The sequence below is a fragment of the Cyprinus carpio genome, chromosome B1 (genome assembly GCF_018340385.1).
Source record: "Cyprinus carpio isolate SPL01 chromosome B1, ASM1834038v1, whole genome shotgun sequence".
Taxonomy (NCBI): domain Eukaryota; kingdom Metazoa; phylum Chordata; class Actinopteri; order Cypriniformes; family Cyprinidae; genus Cyprinus; species Cyprinus carpio.
Genome location: NC_056597.1, coordinates 12,733,769 through 12,757,029, shown reverse-complemented (window position 1 = coordinate 12,757,029; position 23,261 = coordinate 12,733,769). Strand labels below are relative to the sequence as shown.

Sequence of the window (23,261 nt, the reverse complement as noted above, 5' to 3'; positions counted from 1 at the left end):
CCAAACATTCTAGCCACCACATTAATTGTTTTAATACTCCACATTTGAATTTACCACAAATGTGAATGATACTGAGAACTACAGAAAGATTGATCTCTAGGTATGATCATCACATAAAGGTGCCATATGGCTTAAAATGGCGATTAAATAATAGAGGTAATAATAAAAGGTTTATTTAAAAAAAAAAAAAAATATTTTAAATCTCTTCCATTCTTTCTCTAGCACACTTTAACACACAGAGACAGACATGTATGTAAAGATAAGCTGATCAGCAGTGCTTGGAACACCGCCATCATATGTATCTGCTCTCTGTTGACATAGTTGTGTAGATATTAACATGCTGAGCAGGCTCAGTTCCTACCTGCTGACAGGTTCCCACAAGCCCGCCTGTCAGCTAAGATTACCATCTACTTTCACGGCTCCCTCTGCGGACTGAGAATAGTACAGCAGCCCACTTCCCCTGGTTTGCGTGTAGAGAATTTGTGCTTTAAGTGTGAATGGTGCTGCATGCCATTGTCGTGTAAAAGCATGAGTAATATTATCTAGTAGCAGTCAACCCCCTTCTCATTCCTGGCATTCATTTATTCATCCATGTCCACAACATTGTCATGTTTCTCTTATGCAATGGTCTTATTTGTTTTAAGTGTTGTTTATACCTATGCATCCTTTGCATGAACATTCATAAGATAATGTTTGTTTGTTTGTTAGTTACGGTATTTACTCATGGTCCTGCTACAATTTGTGGTCTCTCTGAATGATCACTGGCTGCATGGACGGCTTCTTATCTCTCTTTTTTTGTTGTTGTTTTGGCCTGTTGTAATTTTTTTTCTCTCTGTCTCTTTAGAACGGCCGTGTCACTGGTGATGCAGAGTTAGAACGGCCCAAATTAAGTGAGGGATACATAAACGGGACTCAGGTTAGTATGGTGACCGTAATGGATAATTTTCTTTAGATGGATATGTTCCAATTGTGCAACTAGATTATAATATGAAAAACTACTACTAATAATAATTTCACAAAAATGAAATAGTATTAAGATTGTTGTATTATTATTATTATTATTATTATGAAATATAGGCCTAAATAATATGATTATAGGTATTTTTATGTGTCCGGAAAAAACATTTACGTTTTTTGTAAACATTTAAAGGTATAATGTACATTGTATAAATTCAAATGCTTACTAATTTATTGTTCATCTGTTTTATGCTTTGACAAACAAGGTGCATTGACACAGCTCTGGTTTCTTTTGTTGAACCCTGTGTGTCAATGTACATGAAAGATACTCATGCATATATTTTGCCACTTAATTCTTCTGTTTCTGCATTAATTTGTTGCTGTTCCACCTAGGAAAGCTTCAGATGGTGTGTTTGTGTGAGTGTACACACTTCCTGTAATTGGCTTATGCTCACTATTGTTCTTTGTTTACGCGTCTGTGCTACAGTACAGGATGTTTGGACCCTGGTCATATTGTTGAGTCGGTCACAGTGGAGGAGGACCCCCATGAGTCGATGCCAATTATTTCAGTTGAAACCGGCGATGATGGCACCACACGTCGCACTGAGACAAAAGTAAGTTTGCAATCTAATTTAACTGACAACATTTTGTGAAGTATGACCACTTGTCTTTGGAAAGATAATGATGGCGCTTCCTCTTATCAGGTAAAGAAGGTCACAAAGATGACTACCACGCGAACAGTCATTCCCTCAGTCTCTGACACACTTTCCCTTGATGGGACTGGTTCAGTCACTGGGATACCTGGTTGTAATACCCCAATGGACCGTGTTTACAGGCCACCGGGTGGCCCCATGGACTACCCCACCGCGACTGTCCCCCGTAACTACCACTATGGACCACCAGGCTATGATGATTTCCGCAGCTACCCTTCTTCTGAAGCCTACGCCAGTCTCAACCGAGGGATACGAATGGATGACCGCTACAGGTCTGTGCCTGTTGCGTTTGCATTGTATGAGATCGAGCATTGTAGATGTACGAATTTATTCCCCTATTGCTTTCTCTTTAGGCCAGTGGATGCCTATCGCACGCTGGACTCCGCCTATCGCACCCACAGCCGGCCGCAGTTGGACCCGTACACAGCCCAGCCCCAGGTCGGACGTATGGGCAGTGCTATGGAGATCTCTGGCATGCAGCGATTTGTACCAGAGCCATATGGCCTGGAGGATGATCAGAGGAGCCTGGGATATGACGAACCCGATTATGGCATGGGACCAGCCATGCATTACAGCACAATGCCCCGGTTGGCACAAGCACACCATGCCCCACCTCCACGTCGGACAGGGTAAGTGTATTCATTTAGACGTTAAGAAAATCATTTTGATTGGCAAATGTATTAAAGGGATAGTCCACAACTCTCATGTTGTTTCAGACCTGTTTTTTTGTCTTTTTTTGCGTTTCACAGAAGAAGGGGGTAAAAAAAAAAATCAGTCAGTTTGAACTTCTGTTTGTTTTGTGTAGGTCATATGAGGGCACACTGGATGGTGATATGAGTGGAGCTGGTGATGTGTATTATTGGGGAGGAGGAGCTCCGCTGGCTCAGGGAGAGAGAGGCAGCATGGCATCATTGGACAGCACTCTTCGTAAAGGCCCCGCCCCCACATCATGGAGGCAGCCGGAGCTTCCTGAAGTCATCGCTATGCTCAACTACCGCCTGGACCCTGTCAAAAGCAACGCTGCAGCGTTCTTGCAACATCTCACTTTTAAGAACGATAAGGTTAGTATGCACTTACACAATATGCTGGGTATCCCAGCACACATAGCAGTATATTAAAAGTCAAATGTAATACTGTACAATATAAATGTCTTTACTATCTCTCTTGTTGTGCATCCTTGCTGAATAATAGTATTAATTTAAAACTTACTCAAGCCAAAGTTTTATTCAGATTGCCTGTGATTTCATCACTTAGTACCGGCTTTTGTGAAGTTGCCCTAATTACATGGTGTCTATGCAAATTCCATGCCCTCAGTCTTTGATCTCTGTCTTTGCAGGTGAAGTCAGAAGTAAGACGACTGAAGGGGATCCCTGCCCTCGTGTCCATGCTGGATAACCCAAAGAAGGAGGTGCATTACGCAGCATGCGGAGCACTCAAGAACATCTCATACGGACGAGATCCAGATAACAAGATAGCAATCAAGAACTGTGACGGAATTCCCGGGCTGGTGCGGCTACTGAGGAAGACGAGAGATCAGGACCTTACTGACACCATAACAGGTTCACACTGTTTTTATACTAGTATAGTCACAATGAAACAGACTCGCAACAAATCCCAGTCAGTAAACTGCTGCCTCGTTAGAAGCAAATATTTTTCAGTGGTCACTTTGTCACAATCAGTGTAGACAGACTTTAGCTGTTTCGGTATGACATGACAACTGTCGTGTCTGGTGTAGACACAGTGTTAGCAACAAATCCATATTGAGATGTACATCCAAGTGAAGCAGATTATCAAAAAAGGAAAAATGTAGGGTGGGGATTTATCCATTGATTGTTGATTGGCTGGAAGCAGATCTGGATGCAGTAAATCATAAGAACGCCATCAGATACAAATCTGTTGTTTCACCGACCTTTTGATTTAAAAATTACGAGCTCAAAAGAAAAACCGAAACATGCATGGATTGATTATTTACAGTAAGATCAATAACATGCATTTAGAAAATGTGTGAATTTCCGTTTCAGTTCTTTTGTTTGTTTTTATTAAATTTAGAATTTTATTTAATCATATGTGAATGTAATTTCTAATTATTATTATTTATTTTTTTAAAGCAAGATGCATAACACATGGTCAGAATTGTTGGTACCCTTGGTAAATATGATCAAAGAAGGCTTTGGAAATAAATCTGCATTTGTTAATCCTTTTATTATTTAAAAAAATCACAAAAATGTAACCTTTCATTGGATAATAATAATAATTTATCATTATGAAATAAATGTTTTTCTCTAATACACATTGGACACAATTAAAGGTACCCTTTTATTCAATACTTTTGAAACCTCCATTTGCCAAAATAGTATAGTAGTTTTCTCCTATGATGCCTGATGAGGTTAGAGAGCACCTGACAAGAGATCAGAGACCATTCCTTCATCCAGAATCACTCCAGACCCTTCAGATTCCCAGCTCCATGATGGTGCTTCTCTTGCTCTAGCTCTTTTCTTTCTAAGTCACTTTCTAATTTGTGAAGCTCCATTATCTTTTGCTGCACATCAGAAATATATTCTTTGGTTTTTTTCATTGTGATGTTAACAAGAAAAGACAGTTTGTCGCTTGCATCTTGTAGTAACTGATGGCTCGTTCTCTCTCAGGCACGCTGTGGAACCTGTCGTCTCACGACTCTGTAAAGATGGAGATCGTGGACCACGCGCTGCATGCCCTGTCCGATGAGGTGATGGTCCCTCACTCGGGCTGGGAGAGGGGGAACGAAGGGGGAGAGGAGAGCTGCAAACCCAGACACTTGGAGTGGGAGACGGCGCTCACCAACACCACCGGCTGCTTAAGGTGCGTTACATTCATGCATTTGGCTGACGCTTTTATCCAAAGTGGCTGAGTGCAAATTCAAATTATACTTTTTTTCAGCCTGAGACTCAAGAGTAGCTAAGCCAGAGAGAGGGGCGGAGGAAAGGATTAGGATGTATTGAGGAGGGACGGTTTTATGATTCAGATTAATGAAAGACGTTAAAGGGAGGAGGGGTGTGTCTCAGTGCTGCTAAAGAATTCCTGTCAAGAAAGTTTGTGTATGTGTGTGTGTGAGAGGAAACTGCATTTTATGTGAAAGAAAGGAGTGAAGTGCAAAGGAAATGCTCTTGAATTGTGTTTGCGAGCAAGAATCTCTGAGGCTGTGAAAGAATCAGGACAAAGTTTGGACAAAAGAGAGAAATGTGATCTTTGAATCCACTTATTTCCCTTGAGTGCTTCTCTTTGAGAGTGTCCCTCACTTCTCCCACTCGCCTGTTAGGCCATTTTAGAAAGCAGTCGGTTCAGTCGGAGGAATGGTTTTACACCATGATTACATTTAAGTAGAGCTAACGGTTGTCTTGCCTTTTTTACCCCTCACCGTTCAGCCTTTCAGATGCCATCTGTGTATACACGTGTTTAATATGTTTTAGGGTGATGACCTGGAGCTAAAAACTTTGTGCGTGCCAAACGTTACTAAACTTTAAACAGGCTGTGTCCTAATTAGTTGCATGACATTTTGCTCTCAGGAAGTGAGCTCGGAGCGGAGCGAGGCCAGGAGGAAGCTGAGGGAGTGCTCTGGACTGGTCGACTCGCTCATGTACACTCGTATCGTATGTTTCCATCCACAGATCAACTGTAAAGATGTGGACAACAAGGGGGTAACAACTGGACTTTTGACCTTTTCGGGCTTTGAAAAGCTGCACTTTCATGCACAACTCTGCTCTTTTTTGTGATGGGGAAAAGCACATGAGTAGAGCGTTTGAGAGGGAAGCAGCAAATGGGGAAGAAAAGCAGTTGTTGGCGCCACCTGAAAACATGCAGCCATTGTTATAATTTGGGTTAGTAAAGGGGGTTATTTAGAGCTAGTAGGTTTTTTTTGGGCTGTTTGACTAATATAAATATATATATTTATATCTTCATATATTACTCTTTAGTTAATAGGATCAGTCTGCAATGATTTTATATATAAAACTAAATGTGGCATTGGTTGCTGTCGTGTTTCATTCTCTTACATGGTATCTAGTATTTAATCATGTTTTTTATGTCTGTGTGCAGCTGATTGAGAACAGCGTGTGTCTGCTGAGGAATCTGTCCTATCAGGTGCATCGGGGAGATACCAGGCTCTGAGCGCTATCAGGAGACGATTCCTGTCCAATCAAGGCCCCGCCCCTTCCCAAAAGGGCGGCTGCTTCAGCTCCCGAAAGGGCAAAGGTGTGTGTCTGATTCATTTAAAGAAAGACACAGGCGCTGGCTGTGGGCCGTAACCAATTAAAATAAGTTTAACTTGCTATCTTTGCATTCTAGTGCATAATCTCTGTTTTGTGTAAACCAAACCAAGAGGCTGTGTCTGTTCCTAGTCTTAATCGTAGTACACACTTTAAAGTGTGTTAAGCTTGTAATTAAAATATGCCAGATCAAGTTTGTTTACACAAGAAGGAGATGTGACGTGCATGAAATTCAAAACAATTTTTTCCTTTTTAATTTTTTGCTGAATAATAATAGTATGGCGTCTGGGGCACTATTGCAGTTTTTTTTTTTATGTCAAAACAATCCTTTCCTCTCATTTTCTTCTGTATCTCTGTCTCTCTCTCTCTTCCTGCTTTCAATCCGTACGTCTTTTTTATCCTGTAAACAGACGAGTGGGTTTCCAAAGGTAAGCTTTTCTCTCTTTTTTTTTTTTTTTTCTATTCTTTCCTTTTTTAGAGTAAAAAGGCTTTGCTTTGCTTTCATGGGAATCACATTTTTTCATCTCACTGTAACCCATTATTAACACCGTTATAGGTCAAGGTTCAGAAAATGGATCTGAAGTGGGAAACTCAAGTAATGTTTTGGGGGAAATAATGTGTTTTTCATCCCATTTCACATTCGTTTTATGAGCTGCACTACTTTGGAAAAGTAAGAAGGCATTTTAAGGGGACCAGTCACACAAATAAGGTTTTTATTGATCTGAAGGAAGTAGACGTGGAATCATTAACAAGTATCAGATTATGTCGCTGGACACTAAACTTTAGGGCTCCGTTTTAAAGCCTAGTAAGCTGCCTAGTAAGCATGCAGGACTATCATGGACAAATAAATTTTTGCATAAATCTGTTCTTAGAAAACTGGGAAATGTCCTTAAAAATCTTTAATATATGATTTTTGTGTGACTGGTCTGTAAAAATGCTTTCTGTATTTCTAACATTTCACTAGTTACCTCCAGAGGGTGCCAGAACGCAGCATTTCTGATAACTCCATTCTTTATAAACCTTCACTGTAAATCTTTAATCATATAGACACATTAAAAGATAATTGTCTGATTCTTTTAACCTTGCATTTTGTCACCTCTCTCTATAAAAATCAAATGGTAGTTCATAAGTGTTCACTAGTAGTCGTGGTAAACTTTATAATGGAAAGTTTGCTTTAGCAAGCTGTTTCAAACTCCGAATAGACTTTGTTTTTGGCCTGATTTTATTTGTGAAATTACAACACACCAGTTTATTCTTTGAGTTCACTTGAAGTATATTGGGGGGGCTTTAAGTCATCAGTCCATTATAAACACAATGGGGTTTTCCTCTGGGTATAAATGTAGCCTCTGTCATAACTGTGTCTGAAGAAGTCTTTGTCTTCTTAAATCTTAAACGGTTTTCTTGTCACAAATGACATCACTACCATTAAACAGCAGATAAGATTTTCTGTGTCACTCTATTTCACTTGTTGCTCATGCCGTCTGCTGTGTTCAGGAAAAAAAAGAGGATGATGGAACATCAGATACCATTGACATTCCAAAGAGAAGCACAACCAGCCAAAGGTACAGTGACAGTCTTGTTCGCTCTGAATGCTTACACTTTGCTTCGTATTGTAATTGAATAATAGATGAAGTAAAATATAATGATTGTGTTTTGTAGGTTATGAGTTGCTGTTCCAGCCAGAGGTGGTGCGTGTCTACACTTCTCTCCTGAAAGAGAGCAAGAACCCCTCGGTTCTCGAAGCGGCGGCGGGGGCCGTGCAGAACCTGTGTGCAGGCCGCTGGACTGTGAGTAATAGTTACTTTGAATGCATTTCTGTGTGAAGATACAATACTGCTATTGCAGTCCAGAGTTACTATGAAAACCTAATGCAACTTGAACTCTTTAATCCAGAAATACAAGCATTTATGTAAACTGGGCTGCAAAAACTATTCATTCTGAACTTCTGTAGCTTTGTATTTTGCCACTGAAAAAAACGTAGTATCTATATAAGGTGGACATCAGTGGGCAGAGAAAAAAGTAAACGAAAGTATCATTTGACATCTTTTACAATAAATATGGCATATTTATTTCTTGATACTGATTGGTTGACACACTCCCAAGGGTGATTTAATCTGATTTACAACTATGCCACATGACCCACGTTAATAATGTTTATTAAATTCGAAAAAACCTTCAATTGCCCATAAGCCAGGGCAATTAAAGGAGCTTAATTTTAAGAAGCCAAAATCATAATTTAATAATAACGGAAACAAGACTATCAAGATAAAACCATTATTATTTGTGCTGCATTCCATTTTGCAATTATAATTTAATCTTGTTTAAATCAAATAAAATCAGCACACCCCTTTTTATACAGCAGTGTGCTTTGGCCCTCTACCCATTATGCATTAATGACAATAATATACAAATGTTTCTATTTTAGTTGTTTCTCAATATTTTTTTGTTTTAGTTAAATCCTATTTAAAGTTCAAATTAATTAAATGTTTAAAAGATTAATATTTATAATGTTTCCAATGTCAATGAGTTAAATGTGACCTCAATATTGGAGGAAAGAAATATATATATATATTATATATATATATAATAGATATATATAATATATATAGCGTATCTTTTATCAGGATGTGTGTGTGTGTATATATATGTATGTATATGTGATCTATCATCATTTATTCTTTAGTTAATGTTTGTTTTATCAGGAGGAAAAATTTGACAGGTTCCTAATTTTACTTCTGTCCTTATCTTTTCAGTATGGGCGGTACATCAGAGCAGTGGTTAGACAGGAGCATGGCCTGCCGATGATGACCGAGCTGTTGTCTCATGGGAATGACCGTGTGGTCAGAGCCATGTCCGGAGCCTTGAGAAACCTGGCCATTGATGCTCGCAACCGTGAGCTGCTAGGTATGTGAACAAACGATACCTGTTTGGCCTTCGTTGTGTCCATTCAGTGTTATATTCATATTTAAAAAGCCATATTTGTACAGTCCCAGTGAATGAATCCCAGTGTATTTTACCCACTTCCTTTCTCTGTGTAGGGAAGCATGCAGTGCCTAACTTGGTGGCCAATCTGCCAGGCGGTGGTCAGAGTCAGCCTGCACGCGCGCTCTCAGAGGAGACGGTGGTGTCTGTTCTCAGCACTATGACGGAGGTGGTCGGCTCCAGCGCGGATGCTGCCAAAACCTTGCGCAGCTCCCAGGGCATCGAGAGACTGGTGCTCATCAACAAAGACAGGTGTGTGATTTTAGATAACTGTTTGGTCACATTGGAGAAACCTGGAAGAGGAACAAGTATTTAACTGCTAATGCCAATCTCCCGCTTTCTCTTATAGCAACCGTTCAGATCGGGAGGTGCGTGGTGCTGGGCAGGTGCTGCAGATCGTGTGGGGCTTCAAAGAGCTCCGCCGCACACTGGAGAAAGACGGCTGGAAGAAAACAGACTTCATGGTGAACCTTAACCCTCCTAACAACACCCGCAGTAACGGAGGATACGAGGACAGCACCCTGCCGCTAATAGACCGGGGTAAGAACACAACACATTCTTGCTGAATGCTCTGTAGTGTGTTTACACAACAAACAGATGTTTATCGGCCATATGGACATGCAGGATACATCTCAGTGTTTCTGTGATCTGACTTTGTTTGGGTGTCTTTGTCAGGGGGCAAACAGGACCGAGACAGAGACATGATTCCTCTTAATGACATGGGACCAGGTAAAAAATCAACAAAATAAAACATACTTTATTCTCATATTTTGTAGCGGCGTCCCAAATGATGCACTCATACACTATGTACTTATGCACTATGTACTCAACCATGTAGTGCATGAATTATTCATTATTTTCTCATTCATAATCGGACTTTGATAGCCCCTCCCCCTTCGCTATGTAATTAAAGCTGCGACAGTTGAGTGCATGAAGTGTCCAACATTCCACACTTCATTTTTCCAGTTATTTAAATGCATCATCCGGGTATTTAAAGTGTGCTTTTTCTTTTTGGAATTTTCAGTGTGAATGCACTACTCGCACTATTTATACTAAAAAATTCATAGAATAGAATGAATTTATATTTAGAAGTGTAATTTATTCCTGATGGCAAAGATGAATTTTTAGCATCATTACTGCAGTCTGCAGTCTTTTTTAAAAATGCTTTTTATCTACTTCAGAAATCATTCTAATATGCTGATTTTAACAGAAGCTTGTGAAAAAGAAATAGTAAACACACTTATAGGGTTACAAATGATCACTCTTGCTGAATACAATTGTGACTTTAAAAATGCTTTTTATCTGTGGTGCCAGATGCTTACTCTACACTAGACCAGAGAGGACGGAGAAACACTTTAGATGACACTCTGGATCGATCTGACAGAGAGGCACCTCAGGTAACACACCTGCAAGAGAACATCCACTCCTGAGAAGTTACACACAACAAACTTGCTCTCACTAAACCTCCCTCACAAGCAATTCAGCACACCAGACATCCCAAAACCTGAAACTTGTTATTAACCTACTGTGATTTCACTAATAATACTAGGAGGGGTCTCACCTCAACTAACTCTCTCACATGCCCCTCTCTTTCCATTATCACTCACCTTTTCTTCAATGCCTTTCCCTTTCTTTTATCCACTTTCAATCTCTCTCTCTCTCTCTTTCTCTTTGACTCTCAGGGAGGAATGTATGGGGAGAGGCGGGGCTCTTTGCCTCTGCTGGACTCTTATGATGGTTAGGCCACTCCCCCTCCCCCTCACTCAGTGCATGAGCACGCATGGTATGTGTGTCCACCTTCTGCATGGCCTTCATGTGGATATTTAAGTGTATGCGTGCTGCTCAGTGTATTTGTGGTTCTAACCTTCATTAACTGTATTTTGTTATTCTGTACTCGAGTGGAAATGGTTTTTACTAATTTCTGTAAATCTCGTCCAGTGTTGGGGAAGCTTCTTTAAATTTGGAAAGCTATAGTTTCACAGTAGTTTAATTAAGCTACAACTACTGAAATGCAGTTAGGTATACAAGCTCCTTATTAAAATAAATTTATTTATCGTAATGTATTTTTAGAACCTAATTTTTACATCTGGGGCAATATTTATCTCATACAAAAGTAATGATCTCAAATAGGAAGTCAGGTTTAAGTTGCACAAAAACCAACAACTGAAAGTCAATTTACATTTCAAAAAATGTAAAAATATGCCGCTTTTCCACTGTAACGACATGTGAATAATTCCAGCCACTCTAAAGCGATACCAAACTGCAGCGGAAACGCAAACCGAAACGAAAACCGCAAAGAGCCTACAAAAAATTGTACAAACTATAAAAAAAATAAACACAACTGTGTATGTATATAAATTAGTGCTGTCAAATGATTAATCGCATCCAAAATAAAAGTTTTTGTTTACATAATGTGTACTGTGTGTATTTATTATGTATATATAAATAAATACACACACGCATGTATATATTTAAGAAAAATGTTTTTTTATTAAATATATTTATATATTATATAAATGATATGAATATAAATATATGCATGTAAATGCATGTAAATATTTTCAAAATATTTACTGCGTGTGTTTATATATACGTAATATACACAGTACACACATTATGTAAACAACTTATTTTGGATGCGATTAATCGTTTAACAGCACTAATAAAGTTAAATAAAATAATTTTATATATATATATATATATATATATATATACACAACACATTATTTATTTACTTATTGCCTTCACTGCCTTTCTGCAGTAAAATATTTTACAACTAAAGATGAGGTAAAATGGACTCAAATTGTAGTTTCTTTTTTTAACATTTATTTTTACATTTTTTCAATTACAGCCATATTTATCTGGTGCAAAAACAAGGATGTCAAATAGGATGACAGCTTTAAATTCAAACTAATATTATTTTTTTATTATTATTATTATTATTATTTTTTTTTTTTTACAATTGATCAGCTTTTTGTGCGATTTTTTTTAAATCTGCTTTAATGAAACAAATTTACAGAACAACTAAAGTAAAAAAATAATAATGACTGAATAGTCAATATTTCACTGAAAATGTATTTTCTTTTTTTTAATGTATTCTTGTATTGATTTTTCATTAGAGCTCTAATTAATCTGGTGCAAAAGCAAGGATATCTAATGGGATGACAGCTTTAAATTTAAACAAATTTACAGTGAACAACTAGTCAGAAACAGACGACTGAAAAGTACATAAAAAAAAAAAACTAAAAAAAAAAAAATTTTTTCAGAGAACAGCTCAGTCACGTTTTGTCACGTTCGATTAGTAGTGTTGCTACTTTTCAGTTAGTTACTCCCCAACACTGATCTCTTCCTCTCATGTGTCCACTTTGGTCACATGACTGATGTTTCGGTGGTTGTATCTGTCATCACTTTGCCACAAAATGGGTGATGTGAATTGTGTAATGCACACAAATTCCCATCGCAGCTCTCTGATGACACATTACTGAATCATTTTCCTTTGTTATTTATTAAACCTAATATAAGCAAGTATCACGTCTGACCTTCACGTCTCATCCTGTTTCTGTCCACAGAAAAACTGATCGTGTGCATCACCCGCCGTGAATTTCCTCCTCCTGCCTACTGTCCCTGCTGAGCCTCTGATCTCATCACTTACGGGACCATAGCCACTAATTGCAACGACCCTTCTGTAGTTTTCAACATTCTCATGTTGTCACTCTCCTGCTCTCATTGAGATCAATGTGATTGAGAACAGCCACTACTTCAAACAGACTCTTTTTATGTCAAATAATGGAAACACTAGGGACTACAAGCTCTATTTAGCTTTATTTGAGCTTTATAAATCATTTCCTTTTTATTTTTGCTTCTGCATCTATTAGAACACTAGTATAGTATGGCGTTGGTGTTTTGATTATTTTGCTTCATCCTGCTTTGTGGTTCACATCGATAAAAAGGTAATGCCAAATTGCATCAGTCATATGCAGCCTGCAGAAAATAATGTATAAAGACTTTTTCGCTAAGTTTTGTGTCTTGATGCATTGCAACGGGCATGAGGCCTATTTTTGTCGTTTTCTGAAAGCACAAGACGACCACCAATTCCCCTTAAGTTATCCATCTGTGGTTCTTGTGGATGATCTCGTGGAGTGTTCAGTCTCTAGGAAGTGGTTGTTGTGAACGCCTTGATGAAGCATTACAAAAGAGGCAGAGGGATATTTGATTGGGAGATTTGTTTTTGTTGTTGTTGTTGTTTTTTTTAAACCAGTAGCATTCAAGAAAGTTCTCTAGTGGTAGGTGAGTATAGTTGTATTCATTCAGCTCTTTTGAATGATATTTTTCCCCCTTTGTTTTGTTTTGTTCACTTACAATGATTAGCTTCTCTGTGGGAACTCAAAAGTTCCTCACTCTTCATTTATAATAAGTACAATTAAACAGCCAGAACAGAGAAGATTAAAAAAAAAGCCTTTAACTCTGAGACAAATTGTAGCCCTGGTCTTCGATCTGTCTGAATAAAAAAAAATGTAAAAATGACCGTGTCTCACAAATCCACTCTGGATACTTGAAACTCCTAGCTCCCCCATCGCTCAGCGCTTTGATTGAGTGTGTGTTTGTGATGAGCGGTGAACAGGGACGTTTGGCCACCCTTCTGCCTCTTGGTTTCAGTGCCTGTCTGTGTAGAGAGCGAACGAGTGTACATTTGAGGATGTATATGCATTTTTTTTTTCTTCTTCTGATATCCATAAGTACAGTGCTTGTTTCTTAGACTGCATAATTAAAAATGCACAGTAAGTCTGTTGTAGACATTTACTGAATGGAAACTTTAGCACTAGGGGTAATGGATGTTGTTTTTTTTTTTTTTTTTTTTTAAGAATTGTTTTCCCCCGATGCCTTTTTAATTCCCTGTCTGCCAATCCGCAGTCCAGTCCTTCCAGACGCTACAGTCAGAAAAGGAAAGGTCGGCTGTTGACTAAGTGGATTTGAGCCAGAAGCCCGAGTCCTGATACAGGAGGCTGTTCACAAGTTCAAGGAATCATTGATTGTTCAGTGTTGAGGGAGGCAGATAAATGAATCTCTTAATTACAAGAAAATTGCATCCCTTTCAGGCAGGATTTAGCTAGATTTTGATTCTAGCTTGATGAGAAAATAAGATAGATAAAATAAAAGCACATTTTACTATATATACCAGAGAATATTTGTTAATTTTAATTATTATTTTTTTCTTCTTGGTTTTTGTTCTGTTTCTCTTTCTTTTCTATATTTTATGATTGGGGCTAATGTTGTTTTTCTGGGGTGTTGTGGGTGAATGCATATGCAATCAGTTTTATTTTTTAAATAAATGCGTTTTATGGTTTATATCTTTTAATTAAAGACGAAAGGAAATATTTTGTTGTGTCATGTGCTGTCAGTTGACATGTTTCTGCAACACTAACATGTGGATCTTGTTTCATAATTCCTATATTTCAACACTTTACCTTTGGTCTTAACTGTTGCACCTTTCTCTCATGGATTGAACATGTAACTTAGCAATACTGTTTTGTTTTTTTTTTAATAAAAGAATGTTTTTTTTTTGTTTTTTTTTCAGAGTACTGACAGTGAATTTTTGTGTGGTTCAAAGAGTGTTTTAACACATTTAATATTTGATTAGAATTCTTCATTTTCAGAATATCAGTGTAATGAAGTAATTGAGAAATGTAATGTATACCTTATACAGTCTAGCTGCTTACAGAGAAATATGTTTGATGCACATGGTATCGTTTTTGAATTGATTCAACTTGATGAGTTAAACTTGTTACATACTAGTCAAGACAGTGTGAACTTAACATGCTAGTTGTCATCTTAAATTACTTGAAAGTAACTAAACCAGTGGTTTACAAGCTTTTTGTTGAATATTGTCCACAGCAGTGTTCCCATCCCTTTTTACCAAAGCATTTACATGAGTTCCAGTTATTTATCATAATTTCTACCTAATATTTTAGTGTGCTTGGCATAACTAGACAAAATTTTATGAAAATGCCCAGACTTTTAAGATTTTATTAATTAGGCTACACGACCTTTCTAGATCTAGACATCACTTTTCTTAAAATTAGGCTACCTCATCATATGTCCAGGGATTTTTTTTTTTTTTTTTCAATACAGAAAGAGAAAAGGAAAAAACAGCTTTGAAGGAGGTGAATTTAAAATGAAGCTAAATTATGTTGGTTAGTTGTTGTAGCTGATAAAAACCATAGTGAGCCCCCCTGCTCAGAACCGCTGATACAAACCAAGCAAACGAGAACGAAATCACGAAACTGCTGGTGTTTTAACGAATCGTTTGAATGAATAATTCAACAAATCTTTCGAGACGCTCACCCATAGCGCCATCTACAGGCGGGGCTACTGAACAAATCACTGAATGACACTTTTTGGTGAACTGATTCAAAAGATTCACTGAACAAATCAGTGAATGACTCTTTTTGGTGAACTGATTCACTGAACAAATCAGTGAATGACTCTTTTTGGTGAACTGATTCAAAAGATTCACTGAACAAATCAGTGAATGACTCTTTTTGGTGAACTGATTCAAAAGATTCGCGTGAATGAAAGATGATGAGTGGAGCTAGAGAGAGTCGCTTGACTTGAGATGATTTGTGTTTGTGATGCAGCGGCTCACGTGTCCTACAGATCACCTGTGTCTGCGTATGTAAAATTATTTGTGTCTATATCGGATTATAATGTGGTGTCGTCTTAGCAAGTTTGATGAACAACGTGCACTTAGCGTTTGAAAACAAGAGTTTGCAGTATTAATACCAGACGAATCCTCGCGATATCGGGCTTAGTTGACTTTAAGAGATTGAGAGTATGGTTGAGCTAGCACTTCTTTGCCATTTAATGCCAAACAACATGAAGACGTTGAACTGAGATCACAGTTACCTGACGTTCATACACAGGTTCGCTAAATATTTACCTCAATCTATCTAAAAAAAAAAAAAAATAATACTAAATTTCATATCAGCAGTTGGATCTGAATTGATAACACAAAGCAAGTAACTCTTATCTTGCAAAACTGAAGAGAGCTGTTATTTCTGGATGGGTAACAGTTCTAACTTTTGTTTTGAAGTTACTAAATGTGTTTTAGTCTGAAGTTGCTACCAGCATGTGGCAGTATCGGCATCCAGACTTTGCGGTATTCCTGCTCGGTGAGCTTCAGAAGCAGCAGCAGCAGGGGAGCATCTTCTGTGACACACTTCTGCAGACAGACGGTAAGAGATCAGAGATAACCGGCTCTGGGTCTGTCACTGGAAAGAGCTGTCAGCTGTAGAACTAGCACCTTGTAAACAAATCACATAAAGACCCTGATTATGTCATTGCTATGATTTCCAAATTGTGTTATAGGCATTAAATTAGCAGCCAGTCAGTGGCCATAGACATAAATGAATGCATTTTTTAGTAGTGTTTGAATGCTCCTGATGCAACATTAATAAAAGTACCAATAATATTTAGATTTATTTTTTTCTTTTCTTTTTTTTTTTTGCAGTTGATTTGTTTGCTCGGCTGTTTTTTTAATTTAAAATCGTTTCAAATTTGACATTTTAATAATTGAAAAAAAAAAAAACCATTTTTTAGGGGGAATGAATCATTTGGTTTCTGAGCAGTTATTTTACACAATAATATTTTACTTTTTTTCCCTAAGAATCTATAGACTTCCATTGCCTGTAATGTTGTATTTGACAAATATTTTTTTCCTATGCTTTTCTTTTCTTTTAAAAAATCTTTTCAACTCTTCAGGTGTCTGTGTCCCAGCTCACAGTTGTGTGTTAGCTGCTCTAAGCCCTGTCCTGTCAAGAGTCTTTTCCACTTCCCCTGCTCCACAGGCAGGGCAGAACAGGCTTCTGAGCCTTGAGGCTGTAGGATCTCATGCCTTACTAAAGATAGTTAAGTTCCTCTACACGGGGGAAATGGAGAGCAAGAGTCAGAGCGAACATGAGGAGGTAATGGCTGCTGCCTTCAGACTTGGACTTAAAAACCTTTTTGAAAAGAAGAGAGTGTACGTGGAAAGAGGAGTTGAGGATGTTGTGAGACATTGGAGAGAGATTGGTGTACAGACAGAAGATGTGAATAGCCAGGAAGGTGAAATCGTTTCTGAGCCATTAAGGATACAGGGCAGTACTCTTCCAGTGCAAGCTTGTGGCTTATTGGAAGCTGATTTGTCATCATTGTCATTACTTGATGAAGCTAGTCCGACTACAGCTTTTAATCGGACCAGTAATGCCACTATTCCTTCCCTCGCTGTCATGACAGAAGCATCTGTAATAAATCATCAGAAAACAAAGGCTAAGAAGAGGTGGAAAATGGCAAAGAGAGAAAGCCAGTTAAAAAAATTAACTCGCCAGCAAATGAATGTTTCAGGCAAAAACTTCCAGAAACTTTTAGAGGCAGATAACAGGCAAAAAAGTGCTACTGCTGAACAAAAGGAGGCCAAATTGGACCAGCTTAAAGTTCGGATAAAACTGAGGAGGAGCGGAGCTTGCTGGGAGAGCAACCTTCTCGTTTCTGTCCAAGGTGAGAACGAGAAGAACCCAGAAGAACTGAAAGAGTGTGGACTTCAAACTCAAGTAAGGATTTATCATTCTAAATCTAAATTTATAACACAATTTAGACAAATAAAGCATAGTTTATATCGATATATTGATATATATATATATACACATCCTGAAATCATGCATCCTGAGAAAGAAAAAAATCAGTTTCCACAAAAATATTAAGCTGAAATATTTTCTTTCACAACACACACACACACACATATATAGCTAGATATATATATATATATATTTATATATATATATATATATATATATATATATATATATATATATATATATATACAGAGCATAATATACATACAGTATATTGCATTCAAAATTATTCAACCCACTTGACCTGTAAGACATTATTCTGCTGTGAACAAAAATGTATGAAAAAAGTTCAACATAGGCATCACTAAACTATAATATATGAACTATAATTATGAATACATATTTGAGTGATTCTCAGTACGTAAAATAAAAAATCAAATTGGCTCTAAACATTCATGCACAAAATTATACAACCCCAACAGTTAATTTTGTAGAGAATATTTTCACTTTTAATAACCTCCAAGAAACGCTGCCCCTAATTGCCCCATTCCTTGCTTGACCCAACCTGAAGGTCATGCTTGTTTGCTGTTCGTCTTATACTCTTCATTGATTTTTTTACCCCCCTCCTTACATCAGATCATCTTGCAAGTCTTTGGTAGTAAAACAAATGTTTTTTTCTCAGTTGCTCTGATCAAGTATTTTATTCTCTTTGATGACATTGTGCTTTTTCTTCTTATGTTTGCCAGTTATTACGTTTGCCAGCTGTGTCTCTGCAACTTTCAGGGACTTGGAAATCTTCTTGTAGCTAATCAAGTCAAGTGTCATTATAGTTTCCAATGGCTTAATTGTGTTTTAACACAATATTGCACCCTACCAGAGAAATAAGTGACTTAAAACAGCAGTGTTGAATAGGGGTTGAATAATTATGACATACATGTATTACTCAGAAATATTAAATTATATATTGACATTATCACTTTTAATATGCCACTAAAATGTTATAGATGGCCTTATTTAATTCAAGAAAACTTACATTTGTAAATTCTCTGAAGGGTTTAATATTTTTGATTGCAATTGCATATATAATACAAACTACATTTAACTGTATATAAATGAGCACACAAATTTGTTTATTTCATAATTTTTTTCTTTTTTCTTACTAAAGAGCTGCCCACCTAGTGTACTTCCTGGTCAAAGTCTTGGAATTCTCACCCCATCGACGGATCTGCCTATTTCACCCTCCTATTCTTCCACGCATGCCTCTTCAGATAAATGTCTTCATACTCCACACCACATTTCTGTCTCCTCCCCTTTGGAAATACCAACTTTATCTTCAAGCCCTCCCGAAGCAGATGAATCTGATGAACATATTGCAAAGATGTTGGATGATATGTTGATGGATTTAAACATCCTGCCATTGATGCCAATAGACAGAAGTCTGGATGAGCAAGAGCAGCTTGGTCCTCTTCAGGATCCAAAAGGTCAGCAGAGGGCTGCTGCGGCCTCTGCTCAAGGTGCTTGTGTTTATATGCAAAGCTGTGAGCCAGAGATGAGGGGATCTGATGTTAGCAAGACAGCAGCACCAGTTGGGTCACCAGGACAAAGAGATGAAGGTAAAGCATCATCTTGAAATGGCTTAGGTTTGTGGTACTTTAGACCATGCATGTGTACATTCATTATGTTGTGGTGCTCCCAGCTTTCTTTCTCATGTTTTGAGTATAGCACTTACATTCATCAAACATCCAACATTCTCAGCTCAGTACTCTTCACATGCTTACTTAACCCAAACAGCATGTGATATGCTTGCCTTAGTCTTTGGGTCAATGAAAAATAAGAGTGTCCATGATAAAGAAAATAAATAAAAAAAATATAATCAGGCTTAAAACACAAGTGCCAAGATCTTAGAAATGTACTCTGATTTCATGTTGGTTTTCTATAGTTTCCAAAAAATAATAATAATAATTTTATTTAATGAAATGTCATGTCGTGGTGCAACCATCAAATATTAACACTTAATACTTTAAAAGGTAAAAAAAAAAATGTCATCATGGTTTATAATTCGTATTTATGATATTCTCCATGATATTATTTCCTGTTTTATGATTTTTTTTATGATTATTTTAATTGATTTGCATGTTTGAGTTGATTTTGTTGACAATGTGTTTTTCAAATATTACTACACAGTAAAGCAATTTTATTCAAATATTTTTTCTAAAACACAACATTATATCAGGACAGTGTATCACCTTGTCATTTTTGTCTCGAAAATATATTTTAAGTTATTTGAAATATGATACATTATATATATATATATTAATGTTTGTTGAAAAGAAGTCGAAAATATATTGCTCCAAAATAAAGTTATTTGAAATATGATAACATTATATATGTTTCATATACTTATATATATATATATATAGGATATATCACTATATATTATGATATACTAATTCTGCTGCTTATATGTGTGAGACTTTTTTCGGCTACTTATATATATATAAATATATATAATATATATATCGCCTGGATATATATATATATATTCTGATATATAATATATATATATATATGTATATGTATATGTTTATATGTGTCATTGAGCACTTTATTCCAAACTGACCTTACTCTTGTTTTTTATATCTATAGACCACTCAGGCTTTGTCAAAATCAGTCAAGATCCAATACATTCGTGACTCAGTCACCTGGACCGGACCACTTGAACAAAGAGAAGAATCTGGCAGCTGGGGCAAGAAACTCCACCCCCTCACTGGTAGAAGACTTGTTTTTAACCCCAAAAGCCACAGGTGTCCCAGCTAACCCTTCTCCAGCCGCAGGTGAAATGTCAAGCCTTGGTATGATCAGCATACTGGACGACAGGCCAGAATTCAAACTACTACGATGCCTTTCCCCCCTTGAATCAGATAAGGGAGACAGTGATGTTCCTACACAAGAAATATCACACAGACAGGACCTAGAAATGCAAAACCTTCCCTTGTGGCTTTCTGAGTCACCACTGAAATTGGACTTCCCTCTAAGCTCGATGATTGATTCCTCCTACCCACATCCACAGCCTGACCTCATCGCCTGCCAAAATCGATCATGCCCTGACCTTGCAGAAATGCAAGAATTGAAGTCTTCCTTTTTACAAGATGATTTAATGAGTGGGAGTAGTTCAAACACCATTCGGCGTGATGTGAAAGATGCTAGTGAGCACCCAAACCAGAGAAAGACGAGAAGGCGGAGGCTTGCAACTCAAAAGTCAGAAGTGAATGGGGATACAAAGTTTGAAAACCTAGAAAATCAGGATCAGGTTCAACCGAGGATATCAAAGTGTGATGATCCCCACTGTGAAGATGTTAAGACATCAACTTCTAACGCACGTAGAGTCAGTACCCGCATTACCAATGCGAACAGAAAAGCAGCCGCAGGTGTGAAGAGAAAAAAAGACATTTCTTCACCTATCAGTAAGAAAAGGCCTCTGTTGAACACTGACAGTGAACAACCAAAATACACTGGTATTGTAAAACGTGGTCGTGGTAGACCCCCTAGGTCTAAAAACGCCGCTGTAGCTCACTTGCGCAACAGTGCAGAGAAATTGCCCGCTTCAGCACAAGATGATTGTGAAGTGGAAAAAACTAAGAAAGACGGTGAGATGGAGCAGGGTAATAAGCAACAACCAAATACACAGCAGGAGAAAGACTCAACAGAAATGGAAGAAGCAGATGCTAACAGCAATTTTGCACAGACAACGCTGAATTCTCACTTTAAATATGCTAATCAGGCAAAAGGAACAAATATCATTGACCAAATTTTCCATCAGCCTCTTCCAAGTGTTGAAAGCCTCGCTTGTAGTTCTCTGAATACTGATCAGCCGCTAACATCAAGCCTGCGAGACACGTCTTTTAGCCTTCAAAAAATCCAAGGAGGGAAAAGTGAAGACGAGAGTAGTAAATTAATGATGAATAGCAGTGAAGTGCTCAATAAGGGCATCTGTGGTAAGAAAAAAGCAGAGACGTCTCTGCTGATAAACAAGAATAAAGACAGGGAGGTATCTGACAAGCAAGTAGGGTCACCGTTGTCATGTGGAGACATGCTAGATTACGTGAATTGTTCGGAGAACTCAAGTAGACAAGCCAGTGTGTTACAGAATAGTGATTCCCAAAACGAGATGGGAAGAGACATTCCAGACCAAATGACTGAGATTTCTGTGCCGTTAACAACTGAGGAGGACATAATGAAGGAAATTATGATCCCAGCTGTTGATATTGATATAGCTGATCATGCCAGATCGCCCACAGAGAAAGATTGTGATGTTTCTACCAATGAACTGACAGTGATGGAGAGAATAGAAGTGAATTTCAGTATGAATCCTGATAGTACACCAGCAGAACATCTCCGAGATGAACAGAACCTGGAAGATACGGCTTCTAATGAGTGTTCATTTGAGGCGACATCACACATGGACAAAGACGTTCAGGAAGCACATGAAGAAACTATGGAGGGAGAAGAAACTGAAGTTCTGGGGGCAAATGAGCTTCTGGAGGCTTCTTCAGATGATAGGTGTTGGGATGATGATGAAGTTAATGAGGAGGGGGACCAGTGCAGTGCTGGGAAGATTGATGAACAGACCCTACTGGAGGAAGATGAACTGAGTAAAGGACACATTGCAGGTGCTGGGATTGCAGATGATGCATCAAACAGAGGTAAAATGGCAAAACTTCGAATTCTAACTCAACATTTTTGTATACTCTGTTATGAATTATCCATATTCCTGATTTCTGTTTTGTCCTTATAGCTCTGACACTGAGAGAAACAGAAGAAATAATAAGCAGAGATGCTCCTTCTGTCCAGTCAAACTATCAAAGCCCCAGAGTGTGCAGTGAGAATATCTCAGCGCTGACGTCCAGTTCAGAATCCTCAGATGAAGAAGATATTGAAGTAGATGTTGTGGATGAGTCTGTAGATGATCCGTTAGGGCTTTTGGCGGCTAGACAGTTTGTCACGCTTGCTATTGAGTGTCTAATGGAGCAAGAGGATGAGCTGGATGTCACTGAAGAAGAGGAGGTAGATGTCACTGGAGGAGAGACGGAATGAATATTTATGTTCATGTTGAGAATACGTGTTTAGCATTTTGAAATCAATAGCAGATGTTTGAACCAAGTTCTTAACCCAATGTTTAATATTTCAAATGGTGAGAAGAATTCTCTCTCTCTTTTTTTTTTTTTGTCAATTTGACATTACTTATGTGAATTAGCCTATAAATTCATTGTTTATTTTGGATTGTCTCATGCATGTAAAAAGTTACATATTAAAATTATGTAAATTAAAATCAATTTATATAAGTTCACATTACATTTTTGTATGTGTGCTTTATTTAAAATATATCAGGATACCTGTTTGGTGTAATTATTTTAATCTGACTTTGTGTGTATCTTTATTATTAAACACAAAAATATAGCATAAAATGGCTTTCCCAATGTGAAAATATTAAATTCCCTCGAAATTTTAAAGAAATTGGTATTATTCTATTAGCATAGCTATAAAAGTTCCTATCAGTTAGAAATGTTGAGAACGTGGTTTCTATGAAATTTGAAAAAAAAAAATTTTTTTTTTAAATAAATAAAAAAAAAAACATAAAAAAAAAAAAAAAAAATCCAGTACCTGGAAGTCATAGGAATTTGTAAAAAGATGCGAGAATCATGATATTAGCGAGAAAAAACAATAGTTAAATTAAGAAAAAAATAATAATAAAGGGATATTGT

The 23,261-nt window shown here is 37.4% G+C and overlaps 2 protein-coding genes and 1 pseudogene across 4 annotated transcripts; all 3 read left to right on the top strand.

Moving 5' to 3' along the window:
* Window positions 1-905: 905 nt before the first annotated feature.
* Window positions 906-13,403, top strand: LOC109082041 (annotated as a pseudogene).
* A 71-nt stretch (window positions 13,404-13,474) lies between these two features.
* Window positions 13,475-20,284, top strand: LOC109096427. 3 transcript variants are annotated; one of them, XM_019110049.2, is made up of 5 exons: window positions 13,475-15,562; window positions 15,984-16,125; window positions 16,652-17,478; window positions 18,665-19,112; window positions 20,146-20,284. In XM_019110049.2, exons 2-5 carry the CDS (start codon window positions 16,020-16,022, stop codon window positions 20,190-20,192), a joined length of 1,428 nt encoding a protein of 475 aa, XP_018965594.2. In that variant the 5' UTR covers window positions 13,475-15,562; window positions 15,984-16,019; the 3' UTR covers window positions 20,193-20,284. The 3 variants fall into 3 exon arrangements, with proteins under 3 accessions (XP_018965594.2, XP_042572558.1, XP_018965600.2); XM_042716624.1 differs by having other exon boundaries at window positions 13,475-15,813; window positions 16,002-16,125; XM_019110055.2 differs by having other exon boundaries at window positions 13,475-15,813.
* On the top strand, window positions 20,203-22,786 carry LOC109091383. Its single transcript, XM_019105144.2, has 2 exons — window positions 20,203-22,202; window positions 22,295-22,786. Exons 1-2 carry the CDS (start codon window positions 20,339-20,341, stop codon window positions 22,591-22,593), a joined length of 2,163 nt encoding a protein of 720 aa, XP_018960689.2. The 5' UTR covers window positions 20,203-20,338; the 3' UTR covers window positions 22,594-22,786.
* Window positions 22,787-23,261: the final 475 nt, after the last annotated feature.